The sequence below is a fragment of the Alligator sinensis genome, unplaced genomic scaffold, assembly GCF_000455745.1.
Source record: "Alligator sinensis unplaced genomic scaffold, ASM45574v1 scaffold1086_3, whole genome shotgun sequence".
Lineage (NCBI taxonomy): Eukaryota > Metazoa > Chordata > Crocodylia > Alligatoridae > Alligator > Alligator sinensis.
In genome coordinates, this window is record NW_005841975.1 from 644,522 (window position 1) to 665,232 (window position 20,711).

The 20,711-nt window shown below is 42.2% G+C and overlaps 1 protein-coding gene across 1 annotated transcript; it reads left to right on the top strand.

Annotated features, from left to right (window-relative positions):
• Nucleotides 1-2,940: 2,940 nt before the first annotated feature.
• Nucleotides 2,941-15,722, top strand: CLDN18 (claudin 18). The gene is made up of 5 exons (XM_006020995.1): nt 2,941-3,160; nt 11,863-12,027; nt 13,066-13,174; nt 13,948-14,058; nt 15,545-15,722. The coding sequence occupies exons 1-5, from the start codon at nt 2,941-2,943 to the stop codon at nt 15,720-15,722; spliced, it is 783 nt and encodes a 260-aa protein (XP_006021057.1).
• Nucleotides 15,723-20,711: the final 4,989 nt, after the last annotated feature.

Here is a 20,711-nt window from a genome sequence, read left to right on the forward strand (position 1 = left end):
TTTTCCAAACTAGCTTTTAAAGCCCAAAGTGCTGGATGTAAATCTGCAGTCCAATCCACCTTGCTATTTGCTGTTTTCCCTCAGCCATGACCTAATCCCTAGGATGCATGTCAGCCAGACCAGCTGCTTTACATGTGTTTAGATTTTCAAGTATTCCTTTCCATAGACAGTTGTTTTTACTTGGAATTCCTTCCATGCTAAGGGTCAGATCACATCAGCTGAAGTCGAGTGTTGCCTGCAAAAGCCCATGCCTCTCAGGGCAGTGTGGCACCTTGGAGGCTCACTGGGTCAATCTTCTGCTTTCCCTATTAAGGATTCAAACTTTCCCGTAATTCCTCAGTAATGGTAGATTATTAAAAGAAGCCAATACCCCAGCTATAATATCCACTGCATTCCTTATTCTGTGTACCCTTCTGTCCATAGTTTGCCCCCATTTATTGCACTGTTTTTTGAGAATTATGGTCCCCTTCTGATATTAGCTTTATTAGGGCCTGGCCTTCACATGGTATAAAACTGTTCAGTTTTTAATTCAAGTAGGAAGCAATGCCACATGATACCAGCTGAGATCCTCCTGTCCATTCTAGGTTGCTTGAGCAATCCCTTTGTGCGCAGGAAAGGCTTTAGAAAATTTTACTGTATTGCCATCAATTAGTGACCCTACACTAGAGATTCATAGAGGGCCTTTTACAAGAATCGCAGCAACTATGACAGCAGCTCTCACATTCAGTCTAGAATGCATCCTGTGTGGTGCCAGTCAGCTGGTGGAGGCAACAACTCATTTGACGAGTTAGATGTCTTGGATTGTATAGGAGTGCATGCTGTTTGCAGATGCTCCTCACCACTGGGGATGGACAATATGGGAAATAAAGCCTTTGGTAGAATAATAGAAGGAAACAGCATTAGTCAGTTTGAAGACCAGCAGGACATTAGATATTTTGGGAAAGGCAACATAAGCGAAAGACATGGCCACTGATTCTTGTGGCTATTCTGGCAGCATTACATGTGATTTTCCCCACCCTGGGATTATAAACCCAGGCTGCGACAGACCTTGATCTTTTTCCATATGTAATTCCTTCTATGGCTAAACACTGAATGGGGCTCATTAAATGTTAAAAGAATGTCCTGCCTTGTCTTTATACAGGGCACAGAGGTGATAGCCAATACATAATAACCTCCTTGTAAATCATACATCCAATGAAGTCAGCCTCACCTCTCGTCCTGCTAGCTTTCATCCTGCTTTATAGCAAGGCGATCATATTGACTGTGTCTGCTGCAAAGAAAAGGTATCATGACTGGGCAAACGCAGAATTTGTTTCTAGGTCAGGGTTGAAGTAAATCAGTTGGAACAGTGTATTAGATCAGAATTGATGAGCTTGAAGTCTGGAAGGTCCCTGTAACTCACAGCAGAGCACTGGCAGAGCAGCATGGCAAATTTATATTGCTCCCCTGAGCACAGCACTTCACCACGGTGGAAGGAGATAATTAATTTCCTAATTCTTGCATTCCCCTCAGCCTCCGTAAACAACCACCTATAATGCCACACTCCCTGAGCAGTGTATCCCCCTCCAAAGCATCCAGGGGTAATTTTCACTGATGTCAACAGGCATCATGTGCAGTTAGGTGGTACAGTACCAGAGGAATAGGAACCTTAAAAACAGAGAGATGAGAACTGACCTCCCAGATTGGATTGTTCTCATGTGAAGCCATAGATGAAGGGAGAGCTCTGGCTGAGCTCGAAGCTGGCATGAAAGATAGTTAAAAACTGACCCACATCCCTCTTCTCAAACCTGTTGCCTTGGGCTTCTAGCCCATCCTGTTTTGTTCTTAATAAGACTCCTTTCATTTCTCACTGCTGCATATCAGGAGCAATGGGCATTTGTAGACATGGTCTGGGAAGTGTAAGGGACTGCCCTTTAATCAACAAGCCGCGCTAGCTAAAAGCACCCGAGTGTCACGTGTATCAGCATCCCCACGCTGAAAAACGGCGGCAGGGTGCTTTGAACTAAAGTTTGTCAAATGAGCTTAGATAAAGCGCCCCATTGCCATTTTCAGTTTGGGGATGCTGATACATGTGACGCTGCTGTAGTGCATTATTTTCTGTGCTCCAGCAGACTTGATTAATCAAGTCTGCTGCAACACATTGGATTTACAGCATGCTGGGGCAGCCTCCATTCACATGTATAGGAGCCCAATAAGCCTACAGCTGCTTCTGCTCAGTGTGACAGATTTCCCAAGCCCTTAAAGACTCAACTCTCCTGGCCTGGGCCTCCTTTGCCTGTCAGCTGGTATTTGCACCCATGCCAAGCTGTTGTACATAGGTGTAAATGGTTACCATTCTTCTCTGGCAGTATTTTACTTCTACTTTGGGTGAGGGTGAGTGTTTGAATAAGAGGCTAGGCAGTGGAGAAGAATGTGGGTGTAGTGTATGAGGCCATAGGAGGCTGCTACGTGGGAAAAGCTTGGTGCACTGTCTGCCCCTAACCACATATTTCATTTGTGTGCATCATTCTCCCTTTCTTTCCACTCTGTGGAAACAATGATGTGCCAGGTGCACAGAATAAGCATAGCAAGCTCCACTTCTTTAGATATGAAGAGAGGCGCACGCATGCCCATGAAAAGTAATGCTCCTTCTAGCTTTGCTCAGAGTGGGTTGCCCTACACTTGACCAACTATAACTGTTTAGCTCTGGAAGGACAAGTGTTTCTAAAGGACAAAAGCTAATATCTCTAGCATTGCCAACCAAAGAAACGCAACCCTACCCAGCGAGAGCGAAACCAGACTATCTTGCAAAAACACAGTGAGCAAACAAAGTTGCTCAGTGGAAACCATCTGATAAGAGCAGCTGCATTTCTGGTAGCTCAGTCAGGAGGACTTCAGCATTTCCATAAGCTCCAGAGTTTCATCGGGGCTATCTGAGCTCCTGGGCAAGAAGCAGACACCATGTCGACAACAGTCTGCCAAGTGATGGGCTTTGTTGTCTCATCGTTGGGTTTTGCGGGGTGCATCGCAGCCACTGGGATGGATATGTGGAGCACACAGGACTTGTATGACAACCCAGTCACGGCAGTGTTCCAGTATCAGGGACTCTGGAGGAGCTGTATGAGGCAAAGCTCAGGTTTTACAGAGTGCCGACCTTATTTCACCATTCTGGGGCTACCAGGTAGGGGCAAAAGATGGACCAAGCTTAATCCCTGGAGCTTTCTGAAACGGAACCTATTTTTCATTGAATTAATCAAATTCACTTGTATTGAATATTTTAAAGAGCATTGCAAGCCAAAAAAGAAAAAAAAATCTTTCAAGAAATGCTTGGATGCTTATCTTGCTGGGATTCTTTGACCCTAGCTGACTTTCTGCCCTTGGGGGCAGGGGGCTGGACCCAATGATCTTACGAGGTCCCTTCTAGCCCCAATGTCTATGAAATCTATGAAATCTCCGAGCTACTCAACATTTGAGTATAACACTACATGAATATTTTTGTCACCATAAATAGTAACTTTACATGCTACATGAAGTGTATTTCTCTGATACCTAAATTAGCTTCACAGGTTCAGCTCCTCAGTCAGTATAAACCATCACATATCCCCATTGATTTAAATAGCTTTTTGAAGTTAAACATACATGAAATGGTGAAAAGGAGTTGCTTGATTATTTTGTTTAAATTTTTCCAGCTTGATTAACTATTCATATAAATTGTTTCTGCAGAAAGGAATAGAAACATTTTTTTCCGCAAAGAAAAGGTGACCCCAAGCATTTTCCTGTTGAGAAATCTGGTTCTGAATTCTCTGCATAGAGAAATTGGATGCACGGAGGATTTTGATTGTCTGTTTGTGACAAAAGCCAGTTTACTAGACAGTTTTCTTGCCTTCTTTTGTTGTTATTCATTTGTTTGTTTTTCTTTTCTTTTTAAATTATAAAGAGGCTTAGACTGATTGATGCTCTTCAAAGCATCTCAGCTAAAGCTGAGTTTATGCATTCAGGACAATGGCAGGGAAGTGTTAGTTAAAGCAGTACATGATCCTAAAGGCAGTTCAGACTGATGGGAAAAACTCCCATTCATTTCCATGTACTTTTGATAAGATTTTTAGCCTGATTTGGTTACTGCCTTATTTACCTGGGTGCTTGATTCACCTCTTTTGTAGTTATTTATTCCCATTCAAAGTGAACACAAGTTTGATGCCAATTCTCACTGGGCAGCCTTTTACAGCCACTTTAGACAAGCTGAATGATGGTGCAAGGAGCCAGGCAGTAAAAAAACTAGGTTTGGTGTTCAGATCAAAACCAGGAATGTTGGAGTCAAGGTGCATTTCCTAGTCGATAAACCACTTGGTAAATAAGTATCCACCTTTTTAAACTAAAAAAACCTCTTCTGCCTTGGCGCATCTCAATAATTTACAAAGCACTGGAATACATAGAGCCTAAAACTGATATAAATATGTATTGGCATTATCAAACTGATATTCCAGTGCCTTTACAGAGTGATTTTTTTTTTTTGCTAAAAAGCATCAAAGTAAAGAAAAATGATTTATACATCTTGATTTGGTAGCATTTTTCTCCTTGCACTCTCTCTGCGTAATGTGTAAAATGGTTGTATGAAGTGCGGGGCATCGGGCAGCTGTGGCTATTGACTTGCGTAAAGGAAAAAATAGCTCCTGATGTTGTGAGCTCTTTTCTGTATGTGGTTGACTGACTTGCTTCATTACCAGGAAGTCACCGGTGACTGTAGTGTTGAAGACAAACCTGTTTGCTTATGTTTGAGTTCTTTGATAAAATCCCACATATATCTCAGGAGATATGATTTAATAAACGCATCCACATTAACCTTGCATTATGATTGTAGACAAGTTGTTTGGTTTGAGGGAAAAATAACATTTCAAACTAGCTACTTTGCCATAGCTTTTATTTTTGTAAACGTATCAAAAAATGCCACATGTGACTGATTGATTGTAGTTTAAAAGAGCAATATCATTTTCCTTAGCACTGGTGAACCTCAGTTTTGACTGGAGTGATTTATCACTAGCAAGAACCAGTTTTTTTTAAACATAATTATTTAAGTAAAAATGTAATACAGAATTTTACTTCCCAATCACACACAAAGCTTACACTGCAGGATGTTGATGTCCTATTGGTGTTATTTCTCCCAGCACATTTCCATGTGCTTGAGAAATAAATGGAAATGTAAAGAAGGAATGACTCGGTTTTTATTTGGTTATTTTTTTAAACATACGCTAATGTTTTTTCACTGTTTTCCACAGTCTGTAATTGTTAGAGGGGTTACATTTTCACATCTGTAGTGATAACAAAAATATGACAGCTGCTAATTTTGATCAAGCAATGTTATTTTTTTTTCCAAAGACCACTCAGCACATACTATTTGTACCAACTCCGAGAGAAAAGAAATATTTATTTCAATGTAGCATTAAAAAGTGCAGCAATGAAGCACTATACAAATGATCATAGACCGACTAAGACTTCTTAGCCAATCAGCTTGCATTGATTGAGCATTCTGGCCATTAGATCACCATGTCTGATGTATAGTTTCATTGTTAATGAAACGATTCCATTGCATCAGAAATGATGCTTTTATTGTTCCTGCACCAAAAGTTGTGAAAATGTATTGCTTGGTTTTAAAATATTGGAATAACAATTACAGTTTTCTGGGTGTCTTATATCGCAGGCCAAATTTTCAAAGTGAGTCATTGCAATTGTATGAATATGTTTCCCCGTGCCTAATCTGTGCTCACGGTTCCCTGATTTTTGCGTGCAAATCCTATAGGCAGATGACTAGTCAGAGAACTGTTTCATCATGTGCATACACATATCAAGGCTATGCATACTTCAGGTCTCTATAATAAAGTATATAACTTTCCTGTGCTTAAATGAAAAAAAAAAATATAGCTATATACTGCTAAGTAGGGCTGTGAGAGGTTTCGGACAGAGCTTCGGAACCAGAGAAGCTCGGACACTTTGGTGTCCAAAGCAGCATGTCTGGATCAAAGCGCTGGCTTCGTTAGGCTTTCTGAAGCAGTTCAGAGCTTCTGAAGCACTTTAGAAAAGCTTCGGAGCCGCCTCGGAGATCTGCCCATAGGGTATAATAGGGAATCAATGAAACATCTATAACTTTGTTGTTTTTTTGTCTGATTTGGATGAAACTTATAGGGCTGGCAGCCCCTGCTGAGATCATGAAGTCTGCTAATTTTCATGAAGCTCAGTACAGGGGTTTAGGGGGAACTGTACCCCAAATTCCTGAAAGCAAAACTCATGTCACGCGTATGTGTTATAACACAAGGGGGTGAAAATTGTAGGGGTGGTGGCTCTTGCTGAGGCCACAAAGCCTGCCAAGTGTCAAGAAGATTGGTGCAGGGGTTTGGGGGGGAACTGCACCCCAAGCAGCAGACAAGCAAAACTCGTGCCATGGGTGGCACTGCACGTGTTAAGGTGCAGCAGAGTGACAGCTGAAGAGATGGCGGCCCCTGCCTTGGCCACGACGCCTGCCAGCTGTCAAGGAGATGGGTGCAGGGGGGTTCTGGGGCCCTGCACCCCTAGCTGCTGACAGGCAAAACTCATGCAATGGGTGCTTGTGTAACTGAGTGTCTCTGTCTTGGGGGTGGAAGACACTACTGCAGGCCTGGCTGCTAAGCTACTGTGTTACCAGTTACCAATCAATCATGATCCACTCAGGGACCAGCTCAATACACAGGACCTAGCTAATGTAGCCAGTTAATTGCCATAATTAGCACCTACAAAAGCAGAGACTAAGGAGAGGAAATAATCAATAAAGACAATCAACTGCCCAAGACAGAGACAGTCGGTTGCACAAGCACCCATGTCACGCATTTTGTCCATCAGCAGCTAGGGGTGCAGTCCCCAGGACCCCCCTGCACCTATCTCCTCAACAGCTGGCAGGCTTCATGGCCACAGCAGGGGCTAGCAGGCCTGCAGCTGTCACTCTGCTGCGCCTTAACACACAGTGTCACCCCGCATCTTGAGGCACAATTGCCCCCAAACCCCTGCACTGATCTCCTTGAAACTTGGCAGACTTTTTGGGCTCACCAGGAGCTACCGTCCTTGCTGTTTTGACACCCCTGTGTTGTAACACATACACGTGATATGAGTTTTGCTTTCAAGAATTTGGGGTACAGTTCCCCCCCAAACCCTGCACCGATCTTCTGGAAACTTGGCAGGCTTCATGCTCTGAGCAGGGGCTACCACCCCTGCAAGCTTTATCCAAATAAGACAAAAAACAACAATATAGATATTTAATTGATTCCCCATTATACCTTATGGCTGGATCTCCGAGGCGGCTCCAAAGCTTCGGAGCCACTTTGGCGGGATCGAAGCAGAAACCCAGTCCAGAGCTCCAGATTGGATCACGGCCATCCCAAAGCGGCTGGATCCGAAGCCAGATCAGATTGCTGCTGACTTGCACAGGCCTACTGCTAAGCGCTTCTAATGCCAGCCAATAAACTAACCTTTATTCTCTGTTTGAATAAAACTAAAATCCTCCTACCCATTCTAACTACCAAGAGGGATCATTGCCCTGGATAAAGAAGTTTCATTAAAATGGCTTCTGATTGGTGCCGACTTTCACTGAATTTGACAGTTCTTCCTTTTCATACATGTATTCTCCATGCTTTCCCACCCCAAGAAACGATGCCTGTAGACATTAATATGAATACAATCTCATATCAGCTGAGAGAGCACGGTCAGTGTTGCCTCTTGCCAATGTGAATTTGTAGAAACAGACTCGTATCCTTTGCTGATATAAACAAGTGCAGCTCCATTGAAGTCACATGATGATGACCACCTGGAGATCTGTCCCATTGTATACTCTTTACTGCCTTCTGTTTTAAAATCTAAAGGTATCAAGTTTCCCTCAAAGGCACAGCCTGGAGTTGGGTACGGCACAGAGATGACCTGCCCCAGGGAAAGTAAGGGCAGTGTTACCATCCTGCTAGAGCTCTTTGAGTCACAAGGATGGTGCATTCTTCCAAGGAAGGTGGCATGTGCTATCTAAACATGGGTGAGCCCAGCTAGCTGGCATGGAGATGGGGAGGTACAGCCTTCAGAAAGTCTAAGTGTTGTTACTAGACACTCTTTGCAATCAGGTAAATGCAAGGGCTCCATTTGTCCCTAGTTCTTTGCCTAGGATAAAAGGGAATGAGCTAATTAGTTTGCTTTCTTTCTCTCACCTTCTGCATTCAACTGGACTAGTAAAGATTGAGACTAGAGAGTTTTGAAAGAGGCAGGATCATTGTTGTCTCCTGACATCCTCACACCACTGCAGGACACATACAAAGCAGGAAGAAAGTACTGGTTTATCTGTCCTAAAGTTTGCTGGTGTGGACTTAAAGAACCCTGAAGGATTCAAGGGATGCTTTAGATTGCACCCATCCCCTGTAAGCCCTTATAGGAAGTTTGCAAGAAAGAAAATATTTCCCTTGAGGGAAAAGCACATCATTATCCTAGAGAGAACCAGAGCTGAACATTTGATTCTGTACCGGCCCTCCCATGCATTGCTGGATTGGGAATTACTCAGAAAGTGCCACATGCCTTAGGGTGGTGCCTTATGGCATCCATTACACATGTTCTCATTGAAACCAAAGCAGTTGAAATGAAACTTTGGTGTTTGTAAGGAAGAGTGAGGAAAGGAAAATCCTGAATTTCTTCTCTTTGCTTCCTGTGGCTCTGCCCTAAAGGCCTGGTGAACACCCCTTGGGCCTGATAACACTTATCAGTTGGTCTTTTGCTTTTTGATGAATAATAATGAAAAAGCACCTCTGCACCAGTGACTGGGAGCCTGAGCGCCTGGCTTATTAACACTTGTTATCAACTGATAAAGGCATGCTGAACAATTGGCATGAGTCAGAAAGGCAGCACTCATGGACTGGGATTGGCAACAGTATCCAGTCCCATTAAAAGGTAATGGTATCCCAGCAGCTTCAGGAATTCTGGTCTTGGTTATGTTACATTGGACGCCCCTTTGAGCACTATGCATGAAGATGGGTCTCTGCACCAATTTAGCAGTGTGGCTCTGTCCAAGCATAAAGTAACCCACCTAACCACAGGGAGAGCTGATATTTAGTGGCATGGTTCCACAGTTGCTGTTTCCCCCACATGGCCTAACTTTAATAGGTGGGACGCAGGTGGCAAAATGGCAAAGCTTTCCCATTAACCCCTGAAAAAACAGTTATTTTTCTCAGCTAGCAGGTTCTGGATTGTGGGGCCTTCTGTAGATGGTGTTAAGCATGAAAAGAGTAATTAAATAAAAATAGGTCTTTTCAAAACATGCATTTATGTACAGTGCATACACATATACACACAACAAACCCTCCCCTTTGGAAACTAGCTTTGAAAATCTCACAACAAATCTGACCCTTTGGTGATTAGCACTGAAAATAATGTCCTCTGCACGAGGGATCCTCTCTCTGCACAAAGTGCACTCCTGGCCCTCTCACAATACACCTTCTTCTTTCCAGTCAGCTCACAATGGGCTGCATTCAATAAACATCTTTTCAGCAGTTTGCACCACAACCAGTAATAGCTGGCTAGGCACAGCATATGAGAAGAGAACAGCCAGGGCACGGCAATTCTCCAGCCACTCCCATCACTCCTCTGGCTCATTCTCCAGGTGGTGTGGCATCTGGCTGTCCAAACTATGCCAGTTAAGGTCTCTTACACACCGAAGGCCGGATTCTAATCCATTAAGTCATCTAAGGACTTGGGCACCTAAGTGTGATTCTATTTCAGACTGCTCAAGTTCCTGAGAAGTGATGCTGTCTGACAAAAGTATATGCAACATGATCTGACCTGTACGCCTGAGTCAGAAAAAGAAAGAACCACCCACCTTTTCTATTTGTTTTTTCAGGGACTCATGGGGTGCACCTACACATTTATTAATGCACCATAGTTACTGCATACTGCAAACATACTTGCATAATCAAGTATTAAATCAATGTACTAAAACTGACACAAGGCTCTTTAGTAACATTAAATGTGTAGTAGCCTAATAATACTGTACAGTAGCATATTAGCATAGTACCATGGGTTTTGCCTGGCACACTACTGCACAGTGTTATTAGGCTTGTGTAGATGCACCCAGAGTGAAATAAAATAATCTACTTTATGCAACCAGTAGGTGCAATAGAATCTGGAAACAAGCAGATTCTTAACCTGGGACTCTAAGGCAGTTTCCAGCTCCATGGGATGAAAGGGGAGAGAATCTCATTCTCTTGGTTACTTTTGAGCACAAATATTTATGCCAAGAACAGCACTAGTCCCAACAGTGATATGGGCAAAGCCCAGTCAGCTGGAATTCTTGTGGAAAAACCAAAAGGGGATTGGGTGTGCCACCATCCAATCAGAAACATCTCTTTACAAACAGGTTTGTATCTACCTACTCCTGTTAGTTGACCATCTCTAGTATTCTGCTACCATCCTGTCTCTGAAAAGTTCTTCAAATATGGTCTAAGCATTTGCACAGATATAGATGCCTATCTCTGCTTTATGGTTTGTTTCCTCAGCTGAAGCCAAATGTGGAGAGGAGTTCTTGTCTGGGGTGCTTCTCAGCCTGCATAGAGCTTCTAAAGGACACTTTGAATATTTGTTACATGACTTACAAGCCTTTTCTCTTTGCTATGCACCCATTAGCACACTTACTTGTCATAAATAATACTCAGCAGTGCCAAGAATTGCTACCAATCAAGCCTGCCCATCTCACTACCTGCTGGTTAAAAAAAAAATCCAGAAGCTTGCATTAACCAGACACTTCTTTATGTGAAAAAGTGAAACAATATTGAAATCTCATTAGGAGGAAGCTGGTTTTCTCTCTAGGATACTATAATTGGCTATAATAGACTCAGGATCTAAATCTTCCTGCCTGATGCTTGTCTGTAAAAGCTTGTTTCTGCCCTATCAAAACATATTCTGCCACTGCTTGAATCCAAAGCCTTTTCACTTTTGTTCTACATCATATGTTTTATGGCAGCAGGGGAATGTCATGAACACCATTTCATGCTAGTTAACCTCCTCTAGAATAAACTTGGATGGATGGGTGGGTGGGTGGAACATCCCATGGTTTCCATTGCTGCTGTTTTTTAATGACATTTTAATCTGATTTTTTCAGTTATTGCATGTGCAGAGTAATTTTTAGATTTCTAAATGAATATAAAATTTAATTTAATTTCTAAACAAAAAATAAAACACCCAACCAAACCAAGCCCAGTTTATTACTATGGGAGAAACAAGCAAGGGTTCCTGGAAAGTCAGCATACTAGGTGGAAGATCTTTGTGGGCTCAAGGGGAACAGTTCATAAAGACTCAGATTTAATACCACTCTGACCTAACATGAAAAGGAAGTCTGTAGGACTGCTCAAGCAATGTTCTCTAAACATTTTCAGTCTCATCAAAGACGCACAACCTTGTAACCAGAAAATGTTTTCCCGTTTTCAAACATAGAAAACCTTAGAGTTTAAAACCAAAATACATTCAGAATTTTGGTTGTTGAAAAGAAAAAAGGTAGTCTATCACAGAAACGCTTGAATGAAAATGAACGTTTTTGCCCTAAATCTTCATTATTTTTGAACAGCCATTTGTCTTTAAGGAAAAAAAATGCTTTAATGGAGATTTTTCAAACAGCTGCAACAGCCTCATTTCAGGTTTGGGCTTCTCTCTAAAATTACATTTAATTGGAAATAGCACTATCTTTTCCAACCAAGTCCTGTGTCACAGTGGTATGGGATAGACTGAATATAATATTCTGATCTATGTTATAGAGGAGACCTGTGGGACAGCAAACAGTCTTGTTTGACTTTGCAGTCTGCAACTTTACGTAGTTCATTTTGCTTTTGTTGGTTTGTTTTGCAGCCATGTTTCAGGCAGTGAGGGCCCTCATGATTGTGGGCATTGTCCTGGGTGCCCTTGGCCTCCTGGTGTCCATTTTTGCCCTCAAGTGCATACGCATTGGGAATATGGAGGACTCTGCAAAAGCCAACATGACCCTGACCTCCGGCGTCATGTTTATTGTGGCTGGTAAGTGCGTGCCCGTAGTGGCATACAAATATATAAAACCCAACTATTCACAGAATCCAATTCCATGAATTCATGAGCCCAGTCATTGACCAAGACCTTGTTGTGCCAGCCATTACACAAACATGTTGTCCCTTCTCCAAAGTGTGCCCTCAGCCAGCTCTCAGAGGGCACGGATACATTGTGGTAGCAAGGTACTCAGTCCTGCCACCAAGGAAATGAGCTCCAACCTTTCATTCATGCTGTGCATAGTTTGATCCACCCCCCTGCCACATGGGGCAGAAGCTGTCTAACTTCTGTCTATCCAAAGAATAATGACTGGAAGTCAAGGGCTAGAACCCAGCATTATCTCCTTTTCAGAGAAGTGCCTACTTCCCTGAGCTACACTCCCTGTGACTTGCTTTTCTCCTGGCCCCATGTATCTTCCCCCTCTTGGCTGCCCCATGGTCTAGCTTCAAGAGGAAGTCTGGAGAGCGGTCTGGGAAATGTCTAGCCCTTGACTAAGGCAGTTGTGTGGACCAGACAGTTCTATTCTTCCACAGGTGAAAATAAAATCAAATATTTGCCCAAGTGCCTGTTTTGGCATTTGTCGCACCTAACATGTGAGGATGAAATAGGATTTGGCTCTTTGTTACTTTAAATTCTCAAAAAAGCTGTGCTGATTCCTCAGTCTCCATCCCAGCAAACTGTTATATCCCGTTGTACTCTTGTCCTTGTCTGTGCCACAGTGTGCACCAGTCCACTGTTGTCTTTCTGCACCTAAAAAACCCTATCATCTCTATTAGAGATGTTTGAAAATTAAAGCTCTTGACTCTGGAGTGCAACATGCAGTAATTTGCATGCAGATGTAAATATACCGTGACTGATTCCCCCTTGCCTTATTATATAAACTCTGCAAAGCAAATGCAAGCAGAATGGCAGGTGGTATTTTTGCATGTATTTTTCAAAGATGTAAACGGCTTAGCAAGGTGTGAGACAGCAGGGAGTCTGACTCCATTTGAGCGGGCTTGAGTCCCAGTCCAATCTTCTCTCTGTTCTCAGGTCTGTGTGCAGTCGTTGGAGTGTCTGTGTTTGCCAATATGCTGGTGACAAACTTTTGGATGTCCACAGCTTCCATGTACCAAGGAATGATGCCATCGCTCCAGTCAAGGTGAGCAAATGTCCCCCTTCCTTGTGTTTGATGGGCATTCTGGTTTCAGAGCAGAAGGTGAGTTTTGGCTTGTCATAGCCATGGCTGCTCCAGGCAGAGCAAATATCTCATCTGTCTTTCCAGTTCAGTTCTGGCTGTAAGGCTGAATAGGTCTAGTGGACTGGATCCTTTGCTTTGTCTGAATGGTACAGCAGCACATCTTTGCTCTCCTTGACTTCACTCTGTTCTGCAGCACATTATCAGACAGGGCTGATACAGTATGTAGGCACAGAGCTACCTAGCAGTGAGAACTCTCACCTGGCTGCAGGGAAAAGGGTAGGGTGCTGGAGTCACTGTGGTAGGTAGATACCACCAGATTATTTCCCTGTATGGCATGTGGGCTAAGGGATGGCAGTCTTCCTGTGACGATTTACACCTCATTTAAAGTCTACTGCAGCTAATGATTGTCTTTTTTCTTGGCTACAGTGGGCACTTGGAAAAAAATAAACCAAGCAATCTATGGGGTCTCTCTGCCTCTGAAGCCAACACAGGGCAGAGTAGGGGAAAAGCACCCATCCCATGCAAAACATCAACTTGAATACAGACATTTTGATTTCCATTGGGTCACAGGGGAAAAAAAACTGACTGACTCCTTGTTTGAGACAGGTGGGCATGGCAAAAGAATCCCTTTTTCCAGGAGAGATTTCAGTAGTTTTAATACATCTAAAAAGCAGAACTGTAGAGCCTTACTGCATCACTGCAGCAAGCTAACGATTCCTCCTTTTTGTTTGTAGGTACACCTTTGGCTCAGCCTTGTTTGTTGGCTGGGTAGCTGGGGGCCTGGCTTTTGTTGGAGGCATTATGATGTGCATTGCCTGCAGAGGACTCATGCCCAAAGAGACCCAGTAAGTGTTTCAGCTTTTCACCTCAAAGCTTTGTTTTCTACACATGATCCTGAATTGTGACAGATGGTGGAACGTGACAGCTCTCTACCTTTGATGCCCTGGCAAGCACAGGATGCACAGAGTAAAGAGATCATGTAGAATGGTGCTTCCCAGCCTTTTTAGGTTCAGGGCACCCCTCCGTGACTCTTCTGAGTTTGATGACATTGGCTGAGAACCACTGTTGTGCTGCCTCAGCTTACCTCCAGGGCTTCTCAACTGGGATGTTGCTGTTACCACCATGTAAACGGGTGCCCAGTGCACAACTAGAGCAGAAAGGGCTGCAGCATGAGCATGGGCTCCTGTCTGCATTAAGGTTACCTGTCAAGCCTAAAGCAAACAGGAGTGTCTGCTCTTGCCACAGCCTTTCCTAATCTGACCCTGCACTTGGAAACAGGCATGTGGAACAGGTGGAACTGTCCTGAGCACCTGTTTCTGGGAGAAGCATGGTGAAACTGGACCAGGAAGGGCCAGGGCAAGAGCAGGCACTTCCACCTGGTTGCAGAAGTGGCACCAGCAGCTACACCCCTGAAAGGGTCTTGTGACACCCTGGGGTGCTGTGGCATCCTGATTGAAAATCACTGGTATAGAACCACGTACCATGAGAGCCATAGCTGTCTCCATATAGGACAATCAATCTGCAAAAGCTATCATGATGTGTGTGAACTCCAAAGAATATTTACTTACTTTTATGTTGAGTAAGCATATATTAAGTAAGTATGTAACTCCATAGTTACCTGAGTCACACAGGAAAGTAGGGCTGGAATATGGACCTCATGAGGTCATCTGGTCCAGCCCCCTGCTCAGGCAAGATCATCCCTGGCTAAACCATCCCATGCAATGACACTCAATAATAAGCTGGTTGAGGTCTGTAACAGATGAAATCAGACAGACTACATCCAATTCATGATTCCTCATAACCCAGAAGTCCAAGCCACACATGGTACTATTTTGCTTCCCTGATAGGATAACTGATAGTTGTGGTATGAACCACCACATTTACAATTAAATATACAACTCATCCTTTGCAGAGAGTTAGTTAACTAAGTATGTTAAATAAACCGCAGTGCAATCTGGGGACTGTAGGGCAAGTCTTTAGCTAGTATAAGTTGTTTCCATTTGTGTAAATAGAAGACGAGAGAGATGTCAATTTATACCAGCCGGGATGCAGCAAATTGTCTTTGATTACATTTGCAGTCTGCAGTTCAAACCATCTGCTGACCAGATATTACAGTATTTAAAGAAAAACTTTGTCAAAATTTTCAAATAATTTTTCAAATAAATTTTCTCCTTATGGTCTGATCTCAGCCAGGTTCTACAATGCTGCAAATAAAAAGAATGAGGACAGGGCTTAATGAGTTGCATCAAGTTTCTATCCAGCAGGAATAATATGCATAGCTGAACTTTTGAGGTGGTCCATTACTGATGTTTCATTGTATTGATCTCTTAGTTACAAAACGGTGTCCTACAATGCCTCCGGACGGAATATTTCCTACAAGACTGGGCCATATAAAGTTGGCTCTGGCTATGAACCTGAACCGAAAAATAAGAAAACTTCAACCTATGATGAAAATGCTCGAAGCGAAGATGGAAGGCGTTCTTACCCTTCAAAATATGACTATGTCTAGAAGTCTTTTTGGGGTGAAAGATACACTGTCTTTGTATAACATATATCAGTCTAGAAACAAAACAAAAAGAATGTGCAAGCTAGAGGCACTTGCCTGTTGGTTCGTATTTTCTTAATTTGTTCCACTTGCTTGGAGGTGGTTTTGGACATCCTCCTTCTTCACTGGCTCTTAACGTGACCCTGAGTTGACTTTATACTAGTGTTCGTGGCAAAGTGAGATTTGTAACAAATGAAGTGCATTTTTTACCTGCTGTCTTTGTGCATATTGCAAATGCAGCCTATGACAACCAAAGCTTTCATCCTCCCGCGCACCATTTTCTGCTTCTTTTAATAGACTTAAATTCATATTCAATAACAGAACACAGCGGGAGTTTGTGATTTCATGTCAATCCATCATGATCACATGTGTGTCTGGGACTAAAAGCTAAATAGCAGCGAGATTATAAAAGGCCTGAGCAAATCAGGAAACTCAGCCAGATTACTCTGCTGTTTTATTAAAAGAGGCAATTGCTTCCAAAACATTAAGTGGGTGATTTTAGAGATCATACGTCAAAACAGCACACCACATCAGCACATTGCATCTCCCCATTCTAGTAAAATGTTATGCAAAATACAAGATGTCATGTCTGCCTTTTTAGAGCCCAGAAAACTTAATGGTCTCTCATAATAGTCTGAGAATGCCATGATTCACTGAACGGATGGCGCATCTTTGCAACCTACTTTTGCCATGACAGGTTAAAAGAGAAAAGAAAAAACAGTTGCCTGTTGTATTATATGCTGTATGCATTAACCAAATCTCCACTCCCTTTCTTAACAGTGAGTATAGACAAATCCTATAACAACATACACCCTCTTGGTCAACACTTGTACTTAAATACATCTTTACCTTGTATTGAAGACTATACCATGATGCTGATGTGCTGTGATATTGCATTTGATTTATATTACTTAGCCATTTGTTGTAACCTGTGACGCCAATGTGTATTTGTTCTGATCTCCTTGGGGAACATATATAATCCATTGTTATTCCTATGCATGATATTTACTGTAATAGCTGAAAACCTTTGTGCACAACTGGTATTCATGTGGATGTCACCTTTAATGAAGTCAGAAGAATTTCTCATTTAGAATTAATTAAAGTTACATTTGGATCAGGAATCCCAGGGAGCATTAGAAGTGTAACTTTCTTTACTGACATTAGGAGTCCCTTGCATTAAATCTTTCTGTACCAATTTGAATATTAACCCCTTAGGAGGATGCTGTTATCATATCAGCAAACAAATTGTAATACAGTTTTTTGTCAGTCAGAGAACACAGGAAAAGGAGATTATTCAGTCTACAGTTGATGGGAAGCATTGCTGCCACTTTAATGAGTTTATTCCCAAAGGTAATTTGATGGGTCTCTGGAAAATTGCCTTGGTCGGGGTTTCTTAGTAGAGGGAGGATCATGTTATTGTTGGGATTTGATCGTGTGAAGCAAGGGGCCCCCAACTTTCACAGGCCCATGTGCAACAGTAGTGAGAGAGAAATGCTCTGGGGGCACCATCTTTGCACTCCCTGTCTACCTCAGTGTTAACTGTTTTGTTTCCTCTGACTGCTAGCTTTGACATGCAAGCCACAGGCTGGGACCACTGAAAACAGCCTGTCCCACCAATATAATCACTTTAAGACATGCCAGTGATGGGTTTTTGCTCTTTCCTCACTAAGATTCGGAGTTCTGTGTACCCATGTGCTTGGGAACTCATTCTGGGAACACATGGATATATATGCCCCTGCCCCTCCTATTTTGAATGAATCAGAAATTGAGATAGGAATTTCCACTGTAAGTTTGATCAGGGAAATGTATAAAGGCCTTGACAACATCCTGGTTTAACCCACACTGGTTGTTTATCCATAAAACCTCTAGACACAGCATACCATAGCTACCGGTACTCGTACAGAATGAAGTCCATGCAATATTCTCCCCAACACAGTTACCCTACAGTGGACCCACATGGGAGGAGCTCCAAAGCAATGCGTGTTTCCACAATGGCTCCAGGTAGGATGGTCTGAAGGAGTTTGGAGGCAGACTAGGGATGGAGCCATGAGACTCCGATGGCTCAGAAACGGTGCACAGTGTCATGGCCATAAAGATGAAAGAAATGAAGTGTATCCCTGTCCCCTGTATCAAACTTAGTTTGCTGAACAGCACAATTAAGTCTATACAATGTGCACTCCCAACTCTATATGATCATTGGAACTAAATCCTAGTCGGCATAAATCAGCATAGTTCTGTTGAAGTTAGTGGTGATATGCTAATTTACAGCACTGGAAGAGTTGGCCCCTTATTTTTACAGGTCCTTGTAGTTACACAGATCTGAGACTTTTGCTTAATTTTTTTTTTTTTAGCAATGTTTTTGTTACTTTGAAGAACAGATTTTCATGCAATTTCCAATGCGTACTTTGCTTTTGTGTCTTTGTTTTGCATGCTGGAAATATCGTGCTCTGTCTTTTTTTATTGTTATTTGAATATGAAAAAAAGAAGTTTCTTTAAGATCCAACATTGTTTGTTTGTTCATTTTGCTTTTGTTTTGTCATTCTCTGGAATTAGGCAAACAATATCCAATACTTTCACTGCATTACTAGACTGATTTCAGCTTTGGGTTTTCTAATCTCTTACTGATGTGATGTGCAACTGTGGAAAAACAGGACCTTTGGGCTCTTTTAAAAATGAGTAAGGGGGACTTTGAAAGGGTTTGCCTTGCTGAGTTTTCAGAAAGGGTTTCCTGTTTTTTTTTTTAGGAAATGCAGTTCTCTACATGGAATAATTATAGGTATTAATAATCTATTATCCATAATGCTCTCCATGCAGAAAAAAAATGTGTATGGACATAGGAAGAAAAATTAGGAGACTACATCTAAGCATTTAGAGTAAAGCTAATCAATATGTCAGTCAGACCCAATACCTCCATTTTTCCCAACAGGCATTACTGCAAACCCCAAAAGCTCTCATATTATTCTTGCAAGAAATATAAATGCTCCTACTGCAGCTGGTTTCCAGGAGAGTTAGCTATGCTGGGTGCTCCTGATTAAAAAATTAAATAAGTCACATAGCAGATTTTTTTTCTGCTGTGTAAACACACAGGGAACCAGCAATAGCAAGGTACTAGAGGTTTTCCCAGCTAATAAGAGTTTCAGAAGGGTGCTGGTTTTGATCAACAGCCTGCCCCATGTGCAAGCTATGAGAAAATACACAAGTTTCTGCTTGGTTTTTCCAGCCAGACAGCTATGGGATCTAGTTCTATTATACTGCAAAGCAGAACCTATGATTGTGTTGTGCTTTTGGCCAATAGCACTGTTATAGACACGCATCACCATAACATAAATATTAGAAAAAAACCAAGCTTTCTTCATCTTTAATGACACATTGAATATACTGGTAAATTCTGGGGCACTGTCACTGTCTGCAGATTGGCAGATACTGCTGAAACCAGTTGGTGAGTTGGTGTGAGTGGGCCTGATTCACTGAAGACACAAATTGTTGCAACCCCACCTAATCAGCTATGGCTGTTTTAGTTTAACCTCCAGCAGCTCACACTTTAGGCCTGCATGTCCCTGGGTCAGTCCCCAATATATTAGCCAAGATGATACCTGTCATTCTAGCACAACGAAGAGGTGTTTCAACAGTGGAGAATGTCAGTAACACAGCAGTGAATTGGGTCTCTGTCTTCCAAAGCTCACAAAATCATTTCCTTATCGAAAGCCCATCAAAACACATTTAAAACAAAATCTTACATGCGACTTGTTCCATCAGACTGGCGGAGTCTACCGGCATGTAAAGATCAAAACACACGGGTAGGTCTTTGCAGAAATGGGGCTCTAGACAACTGAGACTGTAGCCTCACTTCATTGCCTTTCAAAGAGAGGTTATTTATTTGTAAAAAATAAAATAAATATTATTGAGCACTTCACTGTTCTTAGATGGAAGAAATATTGCTGGTATGCTCCCACTTCTGCTGCCAGCTTTTGCTGGAGGAGAGACTGAAAAACCTAGGCGTGTTTAGTTTAGATAGGAGAGAAATAGGTGGTGGAATGAGAGAGGTCCATAAAATAATAGATTATATAGAATAGGATAGAAAGGAGTAAAAAAATCACAGGTCCAAGCTTCTGATCTTATAAGAACAAATGACTAACCCAAATTAAAGCACAAGGTGACATATTTAAAGGTTATATTTTTATATATGCATATATATATATATATATACACTCATGCACGCACGCACTGCATAATTAACCTAATGAACTCACTGCCCCAGGTACTGAGGCAAAATTTGTACTAGGATTCCAGCAATTCTCTGGATAATGAGACCATACGCTGATGTGTCACAGGGGATGAAATAGAAGTGAGAGAACAATAGGATTTCTACTGTTAGGGAAATCCCAGTATTTCATCTGAAGTTGCAAGGTAAATTTAAAATATCAATATTCTTCATGGAGGCAACATTTCTGAAAAAAAACCTCAGTTCAGAAATGATAAACCACTTCCTTTTGAGTCTGTCTGGCATTAAACTTCATATGTCTGTTTCACAGCAGCGCCTCACCTAGGGGCTGTATCTTGGGCATCTCTCTCACCTTTACAGGGAATAGTTCTTTTCCACTTTGCATGGAATAATTGAATACTTACTTATTGAGACAGAGAGAGAGAAAAAGCAAGCATGACTTTTTTAGCTTACTAATTAGGGTACCCATCTAGGACATGGGAAAAGGGGGGTCCCGGTCTCTGCTCTAATGAATACTTCATGTCAAATACTTCATTGGCATATGGACTGGAACCCAAACCTGCCTATCCTAGGTAAGCATCCAAATCATTGGGCTACTGGGGAAAAGTAGCTACTGCTCTTCCTCTTGCTTTATGTGTTGGCCCTGGTCTGGGAGGAGCGTTCCAAAAACACTTCCCAGGTCAGTTCCCACAGGCAATAACTAGGGAAATGCCTAGCTTGTGAATCCTGGT